Genomic DNA, 22032 nt, shown 5'->3' on the forward strand with positions numbered 1-22032 from the left:
AACATTTGGGCAGGCCTACATTAATTGAAACCACAACAAACCCCAACGCCATTACTTTAGGTTTCCTGTGTATTCTTGGAATAACATCTCCAGTTACTTTGAAGTAGGATGTAGTAGATTCAGCATATTCACATCATGGACGCCACAGACTGTGGAGACAGGTAGGATGCAATGTGGCTACAGACAGTCTGTGGTGTCCATCATGTGAATATGATGAGTCCACTACGTCCTACTTAAAAAGGTAGCTTGAGATGTTTTTCCATTGTCTTGTATGCCAATTGTATCAGGCAGCAAGTTCCAATCATAACTCAATGTTTGGGGGCGAAACAAATATGGTACAACGCAACAGAACCCATAATGTAACCTCTATGCTGGCATTAAGTGCTGCAGGCACAAACATAGAAATAATAACTATAATGCATGGACCCCAACGCCATTAGGAATGATGAGACATCTTGAGGGGGTCAACCATCTTCAAAACCTCCTTATAGGATACTTTTTTTTGAAGGCACTTTCTGAAACACGAAAGCTGCCAAGAAATCTCTGGGTTTCTGACAAAGTAACACTTAGTAACACTTAGATTGTAAGCTCTTTGGGGCAGGGTGTCCTTTTAGCCTTCTGCTGTCATTTACCTGTTGCACTTGTTCCCATTGTTTGTAATGTACATTATTTACCTCCTATTGTAATGTAACATGCTCCGCACATGTTGGCGCTATATAAATACAATTTTATATACAATACATGGAATGTCTCAAAAAATGTAAATGTTTTGTTGTTGCTTCAAACATATGTAGCCGGGTCCCCCTCTTACCTACGGGCTGCGGGAGGGGGGCGGCTACAGAGACGCCTCCGGTGGGAGTGCAGGGAGTTTGCACCGGGGTGCGGGTGCTGCCGGAGGGGCGACGGGGTCACCAGGAGCTCCGCGATGGGCCGCTGATAGGGCGCTGCCATTTTGGGCATCAGTGCAGATCTCCTTTGTTAATCTGCATTACCCGGGTGCTGGAGCCCCGGGCAGGTACCCAACTAAGTGCACCAACACCACAGGATAGCGCTATCTCCTACACTTTTGGGTGGACCCTGACATTGTGGGAAAAGGACATCAGTGTATTAGTGCAAAGCACCCTATGTACTTTGGGAACACTCATTGGTGGTACTGGGTGGGGCCTATTATACTGTTTGGAGGCGCTGTCACCGGACAGATCGGGTGCACCACAGGCTCGTGGCGGAGGTTCCGGCCTCACTCACTCTCTCACACACACCCGGGCACACATCAGGTTTGAGTGTTACGAGGTCCCCCGGAAACAGCAATTCGTAATCCAGAGTTTCACCGCTATGGGGTCTTTGCTCCGTAACACTACTGGCTCCTCTGAAAACAGTCCTCTAACAGAAGAACTATACTCGTTTCGTAGCATCATGCACCGCAACTTCATCAGGGGTATGGTAATTGAGGGCTCAGAGCCCGTATATAATCCATGATCAATCATTCAATTGAGAAAGCGTCCAAGAAATTGTTAACCCTTAACTGGTCACACGGGCCAATAGGAAGCCGCACCAGATGACATCATGACTTCCTATTGGCCCAAGGGACATTTAAACCGCCATTAGATTAGGCAACACAGATTCTCTGTCTGCAGGGATATGGAGGTGTAAGTATCTCTGGAAGCAGGGAGTCTCCGTAGCTGAAATTAACGCAGTTCAGCTATGGAGACCTGCTTCAAAGCTGTAATAAAAAAATATATTTTAAAAAGTTAACCCATATTGGTGCTTTAAATTTAGACAAGATACTATATTTGTATTTACAGTATCCAGAGGAAGGCAAACAAAAAAATCCCATTGATGGCTCATAAGGGGAAAATTAAATGCCTTCTTGACTCCAATAATGGCAATCAGATTTCTCCCTGAATAAACATCCTTCCCATGCTTACAGTATTTGGTATATCCCTGTATACCGTACCTTTCTAAAAAGATGTCCAACCTTCTTTTTTTTTTTTTTTATATATAGATCTTTTTTTTTTTTTACGATATTGTATCTGCCATCAGTCTCCATGGGTAATGCATTCCACATCTTAACTGCCCTTACTGTAAAGAACCCTTTCCTGCTGGTGAAATCCCCTTTACTCCAACTGTCATGGAACACGAACTACATTTCTGACTCACCCCCTCTCTCCTTTGCAGCTTCTGCCTGTCAGATTTTATTCTCAGCTGCATGGAGTTTGCACACACATACTGTGCCTGTGTAACATACAACAATGTTGCATTTCTTGCCTCTGAGCACGTAATCAGTGAACTGCTACTGCAGCTTCTCCAGTCCTCCCAGTTAATGGACTTTCCCATGTTCTCCCCTGTCTTTTGCTGACAGTTAGTGCAGTCTCACTCAACCTTTAGTGTGACCCCTGCACCTCACTTCCTTTTCCACCCTAGATTACAGTGAGTACAGACCTGTCTGCATCCACCCCTGGTAAGGCCTTTCTCTCTTACCATAGTCTAACCTCATAGAAGCATCCCACATAGAGAAGCACTCTCTGCCTACACTACACCCACAAGTTCCTGTGTTTTCTAATCCAGCAATAAAATTAAGAAAGACATTAAGGACTTGTCATGCTTTGAAAGAGGGAGGACATGAGTTGAGCTTACTGGAACTAATCATACATCATTCATGACCCTGGTTCCAGGAAAGTAAGAGAGAGACCGTGTATTAGAGGTCTACGCAGAAGCTATCACTCACAGCCTTCATGCTACAAAAGTGCAACTCTACACAGCTATACAGCAAACTGCTACAGCTTTCTGCAAAACAAGCAGCAGTTTAAACAGAACAGTGAAAAGATATCTGTGCCTTACAGACATTTACAGGAGCTTCTACTCCAGACTCCATGACTACACAGAACAGCCTCTGCAACTGCACACAGTCTGCAGCTTTCACAGACAACCAGTAGCTCAAACTGCACGGCAGCCTTGCAACAAACAGTGCTTCTCTCACAATTACTAACTGCCTTTTTCTCTGTCTGAGTCCACCCGCTGCTCAGCCCCACAGTGAGGAGCCTACGGACACCTGTAAGTACAGCTACCCCAATGCTGCACGCTGCAGGAAACCGCTCGGCACCATCTGAGACAGACGCTCTTCGCTGACAAGGTAAAAGACCGCACGCCACACGCACTGGCAAAAGGCCTACACACACCTACAGCATGGCAGAACTCAGAGCCTCACCAGACATCACGCAGGAGAGCGATCACTCAGACACAGAGACCGCCGCGCAACTGCAACAGGCGCAGGCAGGCGCAAGGCCTAAACGGACAGTCACACTGACTCAAAAAGGCCCGCGAAAAATATGAGAGTGACGTTGAAGCGCACCGCGCTAAATTAGAGTTGGCCTGGGAAACAACCACACTGGGAATACGCAATGTCACTAGTATTGGCAACTATGCGCAGCAGCTCGAGCAGGCAATAACGCAATTAAGGACTGATCACTCGCGTTATCAAGAGCTATCAGAGGCATACATTACTTACCTGACCAGGGCCAACACCAGCGAAAGCCTGCAAGAAAGAGACTTACAGAGTAATATTGACCTGACACGAGACAGCCGCGTGCGTACCCCTATCACGGAGGCTGAGAGTAGGAGAAAGGACCTTTTGCTGGAAACTGCATCACAGCGCTCCAGCACATCCAGACACTCATCAAGGTCAGCAAGATCAGCGCAATCCAACGCGTCCAGCGCAAGCGCTACCAAGGCGCGAGCCACCGCAGAGGCCGCACGTGCCAGGGCCGAATATGGTCGGAGAGAGGCAGCCATAAGAGCAGGAAGAGCGCGCATAGAAGAGGAAGAACAGACAGCCGCTGCTAATGCCGCCACTGCTGCTGCCGCCGCCGCTACTGCAGCAACCACTGCGCGTAGGAAGGCCGAATTTGATGCGGAACTAGAGGCACTTAATCAAGAGAAGGAAGCCGCCACCGCTATAGCCCAAGCCGAAGTCCTAGAAGCAGCCGCGCAACAGGACGGCGGGGAGCAACCGTACAGACGGATTGCCTCAGAGGATCCGGCCCGACGCACTGAAGACTACGTAAGGAGCCTCTTCAGTGTAAACACCAGCGCACCATCTCAACACGGATGGAGCGACTCCACAGATACCGAAGACCTGCTAGGCCCACGAGGAGAAGATGCCGTTCCTGCAATGGCACATGCTGCCTGGGATAGCCACACCCACAAGAGTGATCCACACGCCAGCGCGCACACGGATGCACCACAACAGGCTCGCAATCCAGGTACACCCACGCGGGAGAAAACAGCCCCTCACACTGGCCAGCAGCCATCACGCATCCACGCCAAGGAAGAGGCGACCGCACAGACCGTCCCAGCAACTACCTCAGAACGGGGCAAACGCGCCGATGTCTCGGGTCTGACAGACATAGCCAAGTACATTATCCGGCGCGACTTGGTGCACGCAGGACTCATCAGCTTCGACGACCGCCCTGAGAACTACCGGACGTGGAAGTTCACGTTCAAAGACGCAATCGACAGCTTGGACTTCTCAGCAAGGGAAGAGCTCAACCTGTTAGTCAAGTTCCTGGGGAACGTATCCAGGGAGCAAGCGCAGAGACTTCGGACGGCAAACGCGCATCAACCCCAAGTAGGTCTTGACCTAGTGTGGGAAAGGCTAGAAGAGTCCTATGGCAGCCCCGAAGCAGTCGAAGATTCACTCTTCAAAAGAATCGAGAGCTTCCCCAAGATCACAACTAAAGACTACTCGAAGTTACGAGATCTTGGAGACCTGCTGCAAGAACTGGAGTTCGCAAGGAAAGACCATTCCTTAATAGGTCTCAACGCCCTAGATTCAGCTCGTGGAGTGAGACCCATCCTGGAGAAGCTACCCTTCAACCTCCAAGAAAGGTGGCTTTCACAAGGTTCCAAATACAAAAGGGAGAAGCAGGTTGTCTTCCCCCCATTCTCATTCTTCGTGAGCTTCATCCGCGAAGCGGCAAGGACAAGGAACGATCCCAGTTTCATCTTAGGTGCGCAAACCACATACAGTGCGAGCAGCCTGAAGAACGAGAGACCAGCGACGAGATATGGTAACCCCCAAACACCCGTCTCGGCCCGCAGGACGGACGTGCCTCCCACGACCCAAACTACTCCCGATCAGTCGGTCGCCGGAGACAAGGAACCAAGGGACCCAAACAGGGAATGTCCCATACACAAGAAGCCACACCCACTCAACAAGTGCTTTGGGTTCAGGATGAAGTCCTTAGAGGAACGCAAGAGGTTACTTGGAGAATTCGGAGTTTGCTTCAAGTGCTGCGGTTCCACGACTCACCTAGCCAGGGACTGTAAGGAAGAGATCAAATGCACAGTGTGCGAGAGTGACAAGCACGTGACAGCGTTACACCCAGAGGCGATGACACTCCACCAACTCAAGAACCCATCCTCCGTAGCGGAGCATGGCGGGGAGAAAGAAGGAGAGTCAACATCCGTCACATCGCAGCGCACTGAGGTATGCGGAAAAGAAGGTGGCAAAATGTCCTGCTCCAAAATATGCCTTGTCGCAGTGCACCCCGAGGGACAACCTGAAAAGGCTATTCGGATGTACGCAATCCTCGACGACCAGAGCAACCGATCACTGGTCAGGTCAGAGTTCTTCGACATGTTTAACATACAAGATGGTGCTTCTCCTTACACTCTCAGAACGTGCGCAGGGCAAATGGAGACCACAGGGAGAAGAGTGAATGGCTACACCATATGTTCAATAGACGGCAAAGTGAACATGCCCCTTCCCACACTCATCGAGTGCAACCACATGGCCACAAACAGGGACGAGATACCCACACCAGACGTGGCACTCCATTACCCCCACCTCAAAGGAATAGCCAACCACATCCGGCCGGTGGAACAAGACGCCAAGATCCTGCTGCTGCTCGGTAGGGACATCATGAGGGTACATAAAGTCTGTAAACAGCATAACGGACCCCACAACGCGCCATACGCCCAAAGACTCGACCTAGGATGGGTGATAGTGGGCAACTCGCTCACCAACAAAGAGCACGGGCAAGACTACGTTGATGCCCGCAGAACGGAGGTGACAGAATGTGGACACACATCTCTCCCTGAACCATGTCTTGGCCATCTCCAAGTGACCGAAGGGCCAAGTGAAGAGAAAAGACAAGGTCATACCCCTGAGACCAACAAAGACATCCTCACGCCGATGGGATGCGACAATGGCTTAGGATGCTCAGCAGTCCAGACAGCCAAGGATGATGAGTCGATTCCACCGAAGGAAGAGAGTAACCTCCCAAAGGTGACCGACAAAGGGATCGTCCTAAAAACAACAAACAATCAGACAATGCTCCCGCGAGCAAGGGCACAATTAAGACGTACAGTTGTTCCTCCCCACAGAGTATCAAGCAACAGAGCAACCAATTGCCACGGCTGGCATAGCCGCAAAAGATTGCGCCCCACAGGCGAAGCCACAGTGTCAAAAGGACTGTTCGTTCAAACACGTAAGAGGGGACAGTTGCAGAGACATTTCCCAAAAGGATTTACAAGGACAAAAGAGACTGTTCTTCGTCATGTCCGGGGAGAAAACAACCTCCCGATGGCAGTCAACAAAGAAACACAAAAGCGTTTCACCAAACTACGCGGAGATGTTCTCGTGCAAGAGAAATGTACCGATGAACTACGGTGCACAGCGTTCCAGACAACAAGGAACGATGACAAGCAAACACCATCAAGGGAAGATAGAGGATTCCCGAAGTTAACAGTCAAGGAGCTCTCTAAAGACGGACTGAGCAGTCGGGTGACTCCGCTACCATTCCGTTCACCAAGGAGGCGCTTCCAAAACAATGGAGAACATGCCATCTCTAGGTTCACCTCGCACCTCTGCGGCCTACAAAGGGAACCAGAGACCAAAAACAACTTTGTGGTCTTCATCCAGAAGATATTCTTTACCGGCCACGCAAAGCCAGCACCTCTAATGGAGGAAGGCGAAGAATGTCGGTACCTCCAATCACCTGGGGCCTACCACCCTCAGGAACCCGATCAAATCCGGGTAATGTTCAACCCCAGCGCTCAGCTTCAGGGAGTCTCCCTGAACGACGTCCCCTTCATTGGATTACATTCGACAACCAGTTTTCCAGGGACAGTAATCCGCTCCCACAAGGAGCCAATAGCCCTCTCCTTCTGCCAAACGCCAGGTGATAGAGCAACAGGCTGCCACGGCTGGTATACCTACAAGGGGATACACTCTGTGGGTGAAACTACAGAGACAAAAGGACTGTTCTCTTACAAGACTAAAAGGAAACAGTGCCAGAGACTTTTATATAAAGACATTGTGGTGCAACCAGCAAACCTGGAGCTGTGCATCCACCCTGCATCCTTTGCCAAAGAACCTTTGCCTTTGCAGCTACTGCATGACTTTGGGCACTATTGCTAAGCCCGCTGTTTACAAGCACTCCTAAATCCTTCTCCATCAAGGATTCTCCTAATTTATCCCCATTTCATTTGTAAGTTGTCTGTTTATTCTTGTTTCCCAAATGCATAACCTTAAATGTATCTGTATTAAACCTCATCTGCCTTTTACCTGCCCAAGTTTCCAGTCTCCCCAAGTCCCTCTGGAGAGAAATTACATCCTGCTCTGATTCTACGACCTTACACAATTTAGTGTCATCAGCAAAGATGGAGACTTTTTGCTCTCTGCCAACCTCAAAGTCATTAATAAAGAAGTTTAAAAAGTAGGGGTCCCAGTACTGATCGATGAGGTACTCAACTAACGACTTTAGCCCAACCTGAAAAATTTAAATTTATTACAACCCTCTATTGTCTATCCTTCAACCAGTTTTCAATACAGGTGCAAATATTTTTACAGTGTCCAATTTGCTTTTTTTTTTTTTTTTGTACACTAACCTCTTGTGTGGAACCGTATCAAAAGCCTTTGCAATACCTAAGTAGACCAACTGCATTACCCTGGTCTAAATTCCTACTTGCCTCCTCAAAGAAACTAATAAGGTTAGTTGGGCACAACCTACCTTTCATAAATCTATGCTGACTATTACTAATAATTTTGTTTTCCATTAAGTATTCCTGAATATTAGCCCATACATACTAAAGCTTCAAGTAGCTTCCCCACTATTGATGTCAGGCTTACAGGTTTTTAATTCCCCGGTTGTGATCTAGCTCCCTTTTTCTAAATATAGGCACCCTGTCTGCTTTACACTAATCTTGTGGTACTGAGCCTGTGGAAATTGAGTCCTTGAATTTTAAATGTAATGGTTTGCCTATTACTGAATTTACCGCCTTAACTCTTGGATCTATGCCATTGGGGCCAGGTGCCTTATTTTTTCAAATGTTATCTAGCCGCCTATGAACTGCTCCCTCAGTTAACCAAATGTTAATTGATTATAAGGGTTCTGGCTTCCTCCTGTCGCAATCTTTTTGCAATTGATTCCTCCTTGGTAAATACAGAGACAAATAATTATTTCATATAAAATAATCTACTTAATGTTTCCGCTTTTTCTTTATCTCCAATAATTGGCCTGCCCATCTCACACTGAAAGGGTCCTATATTCCCTTTTATAATTTATCTAGTATTAAATTACTTAAAGACATTTTTGGGGTTAATCTTACTTTCTGTTGCAATTACTTGTTTTGTTTTCAATTTTTGCTAATCTGATTTTTCAAGTTGTTACATTCCTTATAATTCTGGTGAGATGTCTCTGTCCCTTCTGACTTTAGATTCTTAAGCGCCTGCCGCTTGTTTTCCATTTCCTCCCCTACCTGTTTGAGCCACACTGGTTTAGACTTGTTTTGCATTTATTACCCAAGGGTATATACACTGATAAGTGTGCTCATCTAACAATGTTTTAAAGACTGCCCATTTCTCTTTCACATTTTTCCCTGCAAAAATGTAAGACCAATTTATTCCTTATAGATTAGTCCTTAGTTTAGAAAGGCAGATATTTATAAAGTTTTTGTTGAACCCAAGTAATATGGTTTTTGATAATTTATTTCAAATCAGACCATGTTATGATATCTGTTAACAAATATTCAAGTCCGGGAACATTTGGGTGTTACTTCTACATTGTTTGATAGTACCAAATCCAGTATTGCCCCCTCTCCTGGTTAGTTCCTCAATCATTTGGGTCATGTAATTGTCTTTTAGAACCCAGAAAAGCTTGTTTTGTTTTATTTGTAATGCTAATCTCATTGCGCTAATCTATGTCTGGATAGTTCATGTATTTTTGTTTGTTGCCTTGCAATCCTGAACTGCACCCAATAGATCCATGTGAATCAGTATTAAGGTCCATATATATAATAGTATTATTTCCTAGGACACCTTCCAGTTCACATGAAGGGGCTGTAGGGTGTCTTCCCGGGCCGGAATATGTCTCATGGAACAGCACCACTTGGTATGGGCCTAGGTGTATAACAGTTCTACACCAGTGGTTCTGTCCCCTGATAATCCTTTGTTGACCCGCATTCAGGAAAACCGCATGGCATGCCGGGAGCAATTGTAATACTTTGGAGCCCTGCTTGCAGCAATTGGGGTTAAATTAAATTCTTTGCAGTAATGTTGTACTGGCGCCCTCTTGGGGGAACACACGAGAACTACTGAATGGTAACCAAAGACTGCAGCTCAATATATTCTGCATGGCACTAGGACTTATGATGGTATCTTGTCATTTTGACACCGCTCAAAATGTTACTATAATAACATTTATGTAGCCGCCTCTGACCGTACATTTATAATGTACATGCATGCCTGCCAGCCAGCCTTCTAGGTAAGGGGGAGGAAAGCACACTGATGTGACCTGATATTAACCTCTTCCATTAAAGACGATACAACCGCAGTCTCGACTCCTTTCTGTTCAGATTCTCTGGCCAGCTCGCACTCCTACCATATGACATTGAATATTCTTTAAGGCGGATTCTGTTTTCTGTGGCTGCTGCTGCTGCTGCTGGAACCATGTACATCGCAAACACAACACGTTTATTTTCAACTAAGACGTATTTATGTTGACGGCAGTATTACATGTACCAGTGAGTGATACATAATGGTACCGAAAGTTCATTTTGAGCCCATTCCCTTGAGCTACAATGAGGCATTGTGTAAGGAATCTGAGCATGCAATATGACGCATGATAGCCCCTGCTGCTTCTTTATTTTCTTTTCAGTTTGTTTGTTTTTTTTTACTACAATGACTGACACTAGAAGGATTTACTCATAAGTTACTGTTTAGTGACACATGCCGCTTGTTTCCCTGCCGTGATTATGATGCACTGTCCCTCTTCTGCAAGAAACCAATAACTGAACTCAAAAGAATGGATGTCTGTTTTGAACAATGTGTCTATAAAATAGGATGAATGGTACATGCTACAGTATATAGCTGTTTTATGGATACAGTGGGAAAACCATGTGCACTGTAACCATGACAACTGACAGCCAATTGGAACATCTCAGATGAGAGGTGTGTGTACTGCAGCTGTCGGGGTAGAATGTGAAGGTACCACAGCCCTGGTTTATACAATTGTACCGAGGTACACTCTAAGGGAGGACAACTTACAGTAAAAAGAAAAATGGTTTCCAGGTGCTCAGACGAATCCTGAGGAAGGTGTGGTCCGTGCCGACATGTTGATCAGTATGTAATTAATAAATGGTATCGTCTTGAAGCCCAGTTCCAAATGATGCACATACAGTAATGAAAAGTAATATGCAGTGCAAAGCCGTTCTGAACAGGACTCCCAAGTGGCAAAAGCCTCTTCTAATTACAGAATTAAGTAAAAAAAAAAAAACATTTGGCTCCTAAAATGTATACCTGCCTGTCCACCCCTCATGGTGAGAATACCAACCGTGACGGTATTGTGGGGACAGGCTCTGTTGTCTCTGAGCTCGGGAGGGCAAAGCACAGTAATTTCAGGCATGGCGCCCCTCTGCACATTTGACAGTTTTTCTCTTAAAGGTGATGCTGATGTGGCACCGGAGAACTGAAATTCAGCGTTGGTATACAATGCATCATGTTTATTATCCATGTCTTTTCTCCTCAGACAATGTCTCTTCATTATCATGAAATACTGCCCCAGATCCCACACACTTTGCTCCCTCTCTCATGTCTGCCCATCTACCTCCTTTCCTCTGCAGTTCTCGGTCTTCCTGGGGCTGATCTTCTTCCTGGAGCTGACCGCGGGGATCCTGGCATTCGTGTTTAAAGACTGGATCAAAGACCAGCTCAACTTCTTCATCAACAACAACGTGAAGGCGTATCGCGATGACATTGACCTGCAGAACCTCATTGACTTTGCTCAGGAATATGTGAGTGTGTGTTTTTAATATAGCGTCAGTGTGTGGGCCATTCCTCACTGTTTCTGGGTTCACATTTGGCACTCATGTTAGACTTATACGCACATACTTAAAGGAACAATACATGGCGTTTATTATTTTTTTTTAAATACAGTATTGAAGCAGATGGTCTCCAGAGATACTTGCCGCCGAAGGGGGTGCCAGTATCGGTGCAGTTTTCTGCTGTTTAAAACTCGGGCGTCACATGGGCCAATAGGAAGCCGCACCGGGTGATGTCACAGCTTCCTATTGGCCCACAGGATGCGGGAGCTTTTAAACGCCACCATAATGGGAACCCTAAAGTGCCTGCCGGCTCCCACTACAGAGGTAATTCTCTCCGGAAGCAGAGGGTCACCAGAGCTGAAAGGGATGGGGTTCAGCTCCGGAGACCCCCTGCTTCAATCCTGTATTAAAATAATAAATATAAATAAAAACCAGCATGGATTGCCCCTTTAATTGGTCAAAAGATTGATTTTCCTTGCTGCAGTTGTATGATTTTTGACTCCACTTTACAGCAAATGGGGTTAAATTGAAGTCTTTGCTGTACTGCTATACAGACGCCCTCTTGTGGAAAACATCAGTTATTGTAATCAAATATTGCCGCTTTTTAGAAACCTGCATTGCACGAAGACGTACTATGGTATCTTGTCTTTCTGAAGTAAAATTGTGAGGCGCTTCAAAAATATTCGTGCCGCCACATATGGGGTGGAATAAACACATTTACAATGTACATGCATAGCAGAAAGGAGTTCCGCGCCACAGCCCGTGACAAACATCAAGGTACTTCCGGGTTTGTAGAAAAAACTTTATTGAAGCCTCACAAACACACGGCTACACCACGATCTCCCCCTCAACGCGTTTCACGCTAGGAACAGTGCTTCGTCTTGGAGTGGGGAGACATGGTCTGAGCCTGCACATTTAAAATAAAAAAAGCCCGCGAAAACGGACTAACATATTAACCCCTGGTATACATGACTTATTAACAATATCCAGCTAACATCAAATCTTATTCAAAGACTCAATATATCTTTAGACATTAGTTCACACATAATTATATTACTAAAAATGCCAGATATGCTGTGTTGTAGTAAAGTATTATCAGGGATATATAAAAAAAAGCAACCTATGCAACATTTAACCAGAGAAACTGACATTTAGGACTATATTAGAAAAAATAAGCAACAGTGAAGCAAAAAATACATTAAAACTGTAAATCATTAATAAATAATCAATGATTTAATCTAATTGCCTAATATTGAACAATAAAGCAGTCATATAATGTACAGATGTCAAAGGAAACAACGCAGGTCCCATTCAACGTTCAGTCCATTGGGCTGCAGTGTTTTTAGCGTAAAGATCCTGTGTGCTTCTCGCTGGTGCAAGAGTTTGATACGATCCCCTCCCCGTGGGGGTAATGGGATATGTTCAAGTGCTATACACTGTAATGATCCCACTGAACCCAATGGACAGGTGTTTAAGTGTATTGATACTGGATGCAGCATATCCTTATTCCGTATTCCGAATATGACACTGATATAGCCAATACTGTTACTTTAATAAACTGTGCTTATAGTTTATTATATTTTTTCTAATATAGTCCTAGATGTCAGTTTCTCTGGTTAAATGTTGCATAGGTTGCTTTTTTTATATATCCCTGATAATACTTTACTACAACACAGCATATCTGGCATTTTTAGTAATATAATTATGTGTGAACTAATGTCTAAAGATATATTGAGTCTTTGAATAAGATTTGATGTTAGCTGGATATTGTTAATAAGTCATGTATACCAGGGGTTAATATGTTAGTCCGTTTTCGCTGGCTTTTTTATTTTAAATGTGCAGGCTCTGACCACGTCTCCCCACTGCAAGACGAAGCGCTGTTCCTAGCGTGAAACGCGTTGAGGGGGAGATCGTGGTGTAGCCGTGTGTTTGTGAGGCTTCAATTAAGTTTTTTTTGCTACGAACCCGAAAGTACCTTGATGTTTGTCACGGGCTGTGGCGCCGGAACTCTTTTCTTCCACGTCCTATCTTCAGAAGGCTGCACGTCAAGAACCGGAGCTCAGAGGAGAGCGGGACCGAGGTCTGAGAGCTCACAATGGTAAGGTTTCCCTTCCCAGCTCTGACCTATCTTCGGGTCCGCCATCACACTCTCCTGCTCCATTTGACAACTAGGGTGCTGGAACTAACTGCCAGAGCGCAGGACAGGCTTTCTCTTTGCATGCATAGCAGCCTTATAGGAGAGAGGGGAGGAAATAACACTAATATGGTAACCCAATTACAGACCAGGAAGCTGAGCCAATCAAATAAGCGAATGGAGAAGGAGCACTGCAAAAAGGGAGAAGTGGAAGCGAAGTAACAAAAATAGCAAAGGTGTGAGGCATATTGCCTAAAAGGATTTAAAACGAGAAACCTCTTTTTGCTGCTGGACAGGAAGCTGAGCCACAGGGGAAATGGCGATTTCACTGCATAGAAGTGAGTGAAGTGAGTGAAGCTGGAACTGACCCCGCAAACTTTTGAGTATTGAGCCAGTGACCTGCATGTAATACATTTGACCTGCCAGAAGTGACCGCAATGCCGGGCATAGCCACGCGTTGCAGGGATTGGGCTGGGTTTATTTGCCGCTTGTGTTGGTTGTTCCTCTTCACAATAATGCAGCTAATAATTTTGGGGTCCCAAGCTGCCCCCTTTTTGTGGTCTTAAGAGGGGTGAGCAACTCGAGTCCTCAAGAGCCACCAACAAGTCAGGTTTTCAGGATATCCCTGCTTCAACACAGGTGGCTCAATCAGTGACTCAGTCTTCGACTGAAGCAGGGACACATTGGTGGCCCTTAAAGACTTGAGTTGTCCACCTTTTGTTTTTAAAAGCCGGTGTGCAGCATCGCCTACCTGTGTGTTGTATCATTGGCGATTTGGGAGTGAGTATCTCAACTTTCAGTAATGTGTTGATAGGTATAAGAAATATTATTGCTGTTTATTGATGGCCAGGCAGGGGGCTCGGTAACACCCACTTATGGCTAAAGGTTTCACATGTATGGAAGAGCTGAAGTGCTGTGTTCCCCTGCTTCTCTCCTCCTCACATTGCTTGGCTTGTCCTCATGCCTCTCTGTTCTCACCCCTTCTAGTGGTCTTGCTGTGGTGCTCATGGACCGAACGACTGGAACCTCAACATTTACTTCAACTGCACAGACTCCAATCCGAGCCGGGAGCGCTGTGGGGTGCCGTTCTCCTGCTGTGTTAAGGACCCGGCGGTAAGAGAATAGTATTGACTGGCCCAGTGGTCGAAGTGGAATTGTACTTGGTACAACTACTTCTATTATAAGTCTAAACTTCATAATAAACCATGGATGTATACAAAAAAAAAATAACCTTTTTGGTTTTTTTAGCACATCCCTATTTAAATATATTTTAAAGATCCTTAAGGAGCATTCCCCCTTGTTCTAAAGGATTGTGTTCTTCTGCATTCAAGCGTTTTGACCTCTATACTACGTAGAAGTTTATGGACTAAAGGGTTCTTATAAACCTGCATACCCTCAGCTCACCTATCTCTATTCCGTAACATATGCTTAAGGTTGAGAAGGGGGGAAAGCAACAAACTTGAAGTTATGTTACAAAGTGAAAACACTTCCTTCCTGACTCCAGGAAACGGCAGTCCGATGCCTCCTGGGATGCCATATAGTGCAGGTTGCTTCACTCTTCAGCACCATGTCATTTTCCGAAACATATATATTTTTTCACAATTTCCCCCACAGGAAGATGTCCCCAACACACAGTGTGGATACGACGTGAGAATGAAACTGGTGAGACTTGTGCCTTGTTGGGGGGGGGGGGAATTCGCACGGTGTTGTCGTGGCAGACTTTTTACTGACGCAACATTATTCTGTTGCAGAATGGGAACCGTTTTCCCTCTTTCTTGGCTTTTACATTTTATTATTTGAAAATGTAAATGTTGCATTTTCTCCTGAGCTTCATTCTCAAATGATCTGGCTAAGCATGGTTGTGCTGACACGTCTCTCTTGAAACATTTCTAGTACATTTCATTATGGACAGATTTGATGTATGTTGTGATATCTTTTAGCGGACACAGAGTTCTTCACTGATTTAAATTATAGTGTACAGATCGTTATGATCTCGTCAGCACTCCACTTGAAGGCTCACTACAGAGTTTGTTTGCCCCTACTCCACACTTTAGGATATGTGTTTCCTTATAACTGTGCTGACACAGTACACTTGAAGAAGAAATCTGAGGTTTTGAAAGCTCGGTACACTATATCATATCGTCTGTGAAGAACTGTCGATCCGCTAAAAGGTTTCACAACCTTCGTTTAGTCAGCTGTTCCCCAGGCCCAATACGGCGTTCTCAAACTACATTATAAAAGAAAAAATTGCACCCCTTAAAATAACAGATTGTAGAAATACAAATGTAAGCCTTTGCCAAGAGAGCCATCTACCCGACCTGTATACAGAGTGTCCCCACTATGATATTTCTTGTAGCGGCTGGTAGAGGAGTTGGTTAGTTGATGGGAAGATAGGTGAGTGTATGAGCTTCCTCCTCCATTATAGTAATAATATCCCCTTCCTCACCGCAGGAGCTGGAGCAGCAGAGTTACATATACACTAAGGGATGCGTGGGGCAGTTTGAGAAATGGCTACAAGATAATTTAATAGTGGTGGCCGGGGTATTTGTTGCAATTGCATTACTGCAGGTAAGTGCTTTCCTTTTTTTCGTCTCACCGCCCTCTTATTTGGACCAGAGCTGTGATACTTTTAATACGTTTAGTTCTCTGCCCTTCTGTCCCAGTGGTCCGTGCCGCCCTCTGCTGGAATGATGCCTCTATATCAGAGCAGTTCTTGTACTGTAGTAGTGGAGGAGGCCAAAGGATATGCTGCTCTCTCTTTCATATTACAGTGTGTTTAAAATATCTTCTTACTTTGCTGTGTGACCACAAGTGCAGAGGTATCACTGCACAGTAAGTGTGGGCTCCTGTCATGCATGCACAGTTGTAATCTAGTGTTGGTTGAGCACTTTGTGTCTTTGGACAGTTTGTCTATATGTGCCACAGACTCCAAAATTAGATTATAAGCGCTATGGTCGACTTCACAGCACATTTTAAATGAGGAACAAATATCCATTTGAAAGCCACTTGGACAGTCCTTATGTTAAAGTATTGGGATGGATTAATCATTTTGGCTCCTTTCGTCTGATCCTTTGCATGTTGTAATTAGCAGACCGTGCTGTCTTAGTCTTGAAGTATCTCCCTCTCTTCCAGATTTTTGGGATTTGTTTGGCTCAGAATCTCATCAGTGACATCAGAGCTGTGAAAGCGAATTGGTGACCCACCCCCTGACACAGACTTCCCATTGGCACGGAGGACAGCCATTTGTGACTGCACTACAATATCCTACAGCCACAGACTCCGTCATGGACACATTCCTTTATGTGATCGTATTCTGTGGAGGGTGGGCTGGGCTGGTCTTGTTAATTATCCCCCCCCCCCCTCTGCTGTATTATGGGTTTTAGACACACGGTGGGGGTTATGTTGTGCTCTATGCCACGTCCCCCACTTCCAGCCCTAGCTTCCTTCCCTCCCTGGGCATGGAGGGACTGGCATTGGAAGCCAAGGTGTAAATAAGTGCATGTGCGCTGTAAGAAGGCAGTGTGACTGTGGTTTATATTTATATATATATCTATATTACGAAATTAAAGGACTCTTAAGTGCCATGTCAACCCCTCCATCTTTTGGAGAGGCCACATGGCTCTGACTGATCCCCGTAAGCAAGGTAGGTATCCCCTGCGCCTTGCTACTCCATGAAGGTGGGGGGTGCCAGCCGGAAAGCTCCCTGTATTGTCTGACACTGGAGGCGTTGCAGCTCTATGACTTTGTATTAACCCCATTCAGTCTCAAGAGCCGCCTATGTGAATTATTTTTTTTGTACTATGTTTTGTATGCTTTGGAAAGGAACACTAGTGACTGTCATGGCCGTTATGCCCTGCAGCAGTAGTGGCTATCGACACATCTCATGCAAGGCAGTTGAACTTGTGCACTGGGTACATCAGAGCTGTGATGCTTTTTAGAAGTCAGGGCCTCTCAACACTCTGCCCGAGTCATCGATGCTGCTGGAATTATGCCTATATTCCAAAGCTGGCATTGTAGCAGCGGAGGAGTCTGGGAAAAATCACCGCTGCAAGTGTGAAGTTAAATTGTTGCTCCCTTTTCTCATCACACATCGGTTTGTATTTCTTTGCTCCACATCCATCTCTGCCGTTATGGCCACTTGTCCAGCAGGCACAGCCAGACACACTAAGAATATGCTTTATCTTTTCTATTTACCTTCTTCCACTGCTTTTTCCAAGTCCAGTATGTACTATTCTATATATCAACGACTTCAGGTATCTTGTTTCCCAGTTTAAAAGTTTGTCACTCACTGATACTTTCTGCAGCAAGCTTTTTTTTTTTCTTTAGAAGCAAATTTTACCTGAAGATGGGAATTTATCATGGATAAGTCAGCCGAACCTTTCTCTGTACCCAATAACGGGTGGAGCACGTGGATGTCAAACACATAGTCTTGTTTCTCTACGTGATGAGTGGGTAGAAGTACAGTCTCTTAAGGCTGAAATCCTTATCCCTATATATCTGTGTTCCCTTCATAGCTTGTGAGATAATTGATCTTGTCCTGTTCACACTTCTTTTCTTCCTTTGTTCCCTTTTATTCTGATTGCTGCATATTTTATGGTGAGTTTTAGCTCTACGACACCAACACTTCAGCGCTTTTATTTATTTTGTACTTTGATGCATAAGGCTGCGAGTTCAATTCGGGTCACACTGTGTGCGGTTGGATTACTTGAATCCCTTGTGGCTCCTTCCCTTCTGTATTTGGGTAAGAATGATATTGTTCCTTGTGTGTCGTTTGGTAATGTTATTAACCTGCTGCCTGAATTTCCACTCCAGAGCTGGCTGCATTTGTTTACCTGAAGCATCATTCTAAAAGAGCCTTAGAATCTTGTTTGGGTGAGAAGCACCTGACCACATGTAGGACCGTCACATACAGTAATGCCTCGTTTATAGTGGGGGCGCGCGTGCGGGGACGTTGTGCGCCGCCAAAACAAATGAATGTTGACCGACACGTCCAAGTGCGCGAAATGTGAAATTGATCTGACCCCATCACGTGAGCGGTTGAGCCAATGAAGGGCGAACCGCTCACATGGCGCCACCCTACCGCCTCCAGTGCAGGTTTCGCGCGAGTGACGCCGCGCACTGACGCCGCAGCTATAAACGAGGCCTAAAGCGGGAGTGGGCAACTCCAGTCCTCAAGGGCCACCAACAGGGGAGGTTTTCAGGATATCCCTGAGCCACCTGTGCTGAAGCAGGGATATCCTGAAAACCTCCCCTGTTGGTGGCCCTTGAGGACTGGAGTTGTCTACTCCTGCACTAAAGGGTCATGTGCCTCGGGTAACCTGACAATTGTGTACTTAACTTTATAAAGATGTACTTTGAGAATTTCTGTACAAAGAGAAACAACAATAAAGCATAATATGAACTTTGCACAGCCTCAAATGGCCACTGGCAGCCCAGCACTGCACTTAAATGCAGCTTGTGATTAAGTATCAGGTACAGTTTACCAAGGGAGAGCGGTGCCACAGCTACCAGCCCATACCACTGATGTATAGCTTGACTTCAGCAATGAGCTCAAGGCACAATTTCACTGCTGAGAGAAAGTGGTTTGTTAACATATGGTAGTTGCTTAATGAGGAGTTGTGGCATTTCAAATGATGTAGTATTTGTGTCAACTCCAGCAGTTACTTTGTTTCTGATTGTATTTTCCTCCCTTGTAACTCCTTTCTCTGAAGAACCTTGCCATTTTCAGCTGTGAAATTCGTGTTTCTCCCCTTCTCTTAGCCTGTAACAATGCAGGGGTAGATTCTTCAGCATTGATTGTAACCCATTGTTCATCAATGTGTCAATAGTCGTCCTGCAATCAATCTGGTTAAGGGGAGAGATTTCCTTTGCTGAGCATGGGGTAGGTGTATGATTAAAGCCCTACCCCGTACTGCTTTCAAGTCTTAACGCGCTGTCGCCCTCAAAATTGTGAATGTTTTCAGGTCTTGCAGATGTCCTAAACGTTTTTTTTTTTTTTTGATCGGAAATGACTTTCGGTGATAACTCACCCTCCCGTCCATCGCACTGCTGCATCAAGATCAGGAATTCGGCATGAAATGTCACTGCAGGAATTCTACATGCAAAATAAAGTCCTCCTATCTTGTTGTAATGACTTATGGTCTGAATGGGGGTAGCACAATGCTGGATAAGTGGGGGGAAGCAGGTGACACACTGGCTTTTCAGGAAGCCGCATGAGAAACGTGATTACATTGCTATCTGGCATAGTTTGTGTAGTATAGGTGGGGAGAGGTTCTCGTACACAAGTGACTGCTTTGGGAATGAGTGCTAGTTAGGCCGCGTCCATGCTATGATGCGCGTGACGTCACATGCGCCTGTTGTCCAAGTGATCTGTGGCCTGTGATCCACAGAGATATGTCCATGACGTCACATAAGCGGTTTGCCCTCATTGGCTGAACTGCTCATGTGACCCGGCCATCGTGAGACAAAATCCAAAAACTTTTGTCTCGCGAAAAACCAGCTGCGTATTCGCGCACGTGCGCTCTTTGGATATTTGCATACACTTAATGTGTTTGATTGTGCCGTCACTGTAAGCTAAGGCCGCGTCCATAGTGCAGGAGATGGCGCCGAAAACAAACACTAGGACGACTGCATTGGTGTATAGTGTGCGTGTGCACATGCACTACGGGGAGACCGGCGCTTCGCGCTACAAACAAGTTTGTATTTCCCACGCGATGCCGGGTCACGTTAGCTGTTCACTCAATGATGGCGAACCAGCTTCATGACATCATGGATGCGCCTCTGTCGCCTCTGCCTGCAGGACATCTCTCCTGCTGCAGGCGAGCGTGCGCTGTGCCGAGGTGCGCAGAAGCAGGTGCTTCCACTCTAGCCGAGGCCTTAGGCCGAGTCCATAGCAGTGGAGGCCGCGCTGATGCTCCGCGCTGACGCTCCGCGCTGAGCCCCTGCATACTCCATGAGGATGTCTTTAGAGGGGGCTCACGCGAGCGTCCGCAGGCGTGCTGAGGCGTTGGATTTTTCAGCCGACAGCCAAGCTGTTTTTCAGAGCGCTGTCGGCTGAAAACATCCAATCAGCGCGGAGCAACGTCACGGTGACGTCGGTGCGTCGCGGGCGATTGGCCCAGCGACGTCACTGCCCCGCCTCCCCCCGATCGCACTCGCTGGCTCGCCTGCATGGGCATGAAATCGCCCAGATTTCAGCAGGCGAGCCTCAGCGTCAGCGCGGTCCAGCACTGACAACCCATCTATGGACGTGGCCTTAGACGTCTCGGTTAGCTTCTTGACTTTTGTGCAATAACGGTAGCAGCACAGTACTACTGCCACAAGAGGGAGCTGCATGTCAGTAAAAGGACACTTTAGGGTTTCTATGTATGCATTCATGGTGTTACAATGTTAACAGTGGTGCATGATGGCATTATGTCTGTAGTGACAGATATAGTCTTAGTATTAGGGTGAGATATTGAATGTGGTCACTCTCAAAGTCTTTACATTATATCCCAGCTCCCCATGTAAACATGTACAGTATTTCAAAAATAGGAGTAGAAGGGAGTTAAACAAGGGCTGGAGGCAAAAAAGTTTGACTATTTATTGGGCATATATGCCAAAAATAAAGACACACATCCTTGTTTACAATTGCAGTGCTCTACCTTCTACTCCTATTTTTGTATACCTATTGGTATTGAAGCATGCCGTCCGGTTTGCACAGCATACAGCTGCCTGTCCATGGTGAGGATTTCCTCCACAGCAGCGGTCCTGTCCTTGCTTTGCCAGTGTGGTTACGGTATTCCAATCACCAGCAGCGACACCGTGGGAGGAGACACAGGCGCCCGGTGAGAGAGGGGGGGATCTGTCTATGCAGGACTCTGACCACGAGGGTGCGGATCCTCTGGGTGTTCCCCCCCCCCCGGGCTGCTACCTCCGCACGGAGTTCAGGTGTGAGGTGGCTGCTGCATCAGTCAACACATTTGGCTTAGTGAATGGACCAAAAGCCTTAATTATTCAGATACCGGCATCATACTTATGACAACAGTTCTACAGTTTCATAGTGATCACTAGACACATTAGTGTTTGCAGCATCAATTTGGGTTTACCCCCTTTTTTCTATGTACTGTATTTCACGTTTGTCCTTACCTAGTCTCCTGAAACTTGAAGGGGAATAACCCCCTATTACACCGTTTAATACAATGTTCTTATTACATTGAAAATGTTTTTTTGTACTAAGCAACAACACAGTAAGCTCATATAAACCCCAAAAATTACCACAACATGTATGTATGTATGTATGTATGTGTCAAGGAGTGCTACGGAGCGTGGCATGGTATACTACAAAAAACAAAACATAAAGGGAGCCCAGAGCTACTTCCAATACGACACAAATACACAGCGAAATACCTATATATATATATATATATATCTCTTGAAAAAAAGGGTAATTTAGTTTAATCCTTTGCCCAAAGCATTATAAGCCTGCGAGCCACTTCAAGGCATGACCATAATATCGCAGGTCCTAACTAAGCAACAACAAAAAAAGGGGGGGGGGGAGATTCTTCTCAACCCCTACTCTGATCACATCTATTCTT

At 45.8% G+C, this 22032-nt stretch overlaps 1 protein-coding gene across 2 annotated transcripts in view; it reads left to right on the top strand.

Annotated features, from left to right (window-relative positions):
- Positions 1-19582, top strand: part of TSPAN17 (tetraspanin 17) — a 44345-nt gene extending 24763 nt beyond the window's left edge. The window contains exons 4-8 of one of the 2 annotated variants that reach the window (XM_075600788.1): positions 11122-11292; positions 14444-14569; positions 15071-15118; positions 15908-16024; positions 16589-19582. In XM_075600788.1, coding sequence (XP_075456903.1) covers positions 11122-11292; positions 14444-14569; positions 15071-15118; positions 15908-16024; positions 16589-16654 — 528 coding nt within the window. In that variant the 3' untranslated portion in view covers positions 16655-19582. The remainder of the gene's footprint in view (positions 1-11121; positions 11293-14443; positions 14570-15070; positions 15119-15907; positions 16025-16588) is intronic. The other variant, XM_075600789.1, reaches the window with a different exon arrangement.
- Positions 19583-22032: the final 2450 nt, after the last annotated feature.

Source organism: Ascaphus truei, chromosome 5 (genome assembly GCF_040206685.1).
Source record: "Ascaphus truei isolate aAscTru1 chromosome 5, aAscTru1.hap1, whole genome shotgun sequence".
NCBI lineage: Eukaryota > Metazoa > Chordata > Amphibia > Anura > Ascaphidae > Ascaphus > Ascaphus truei.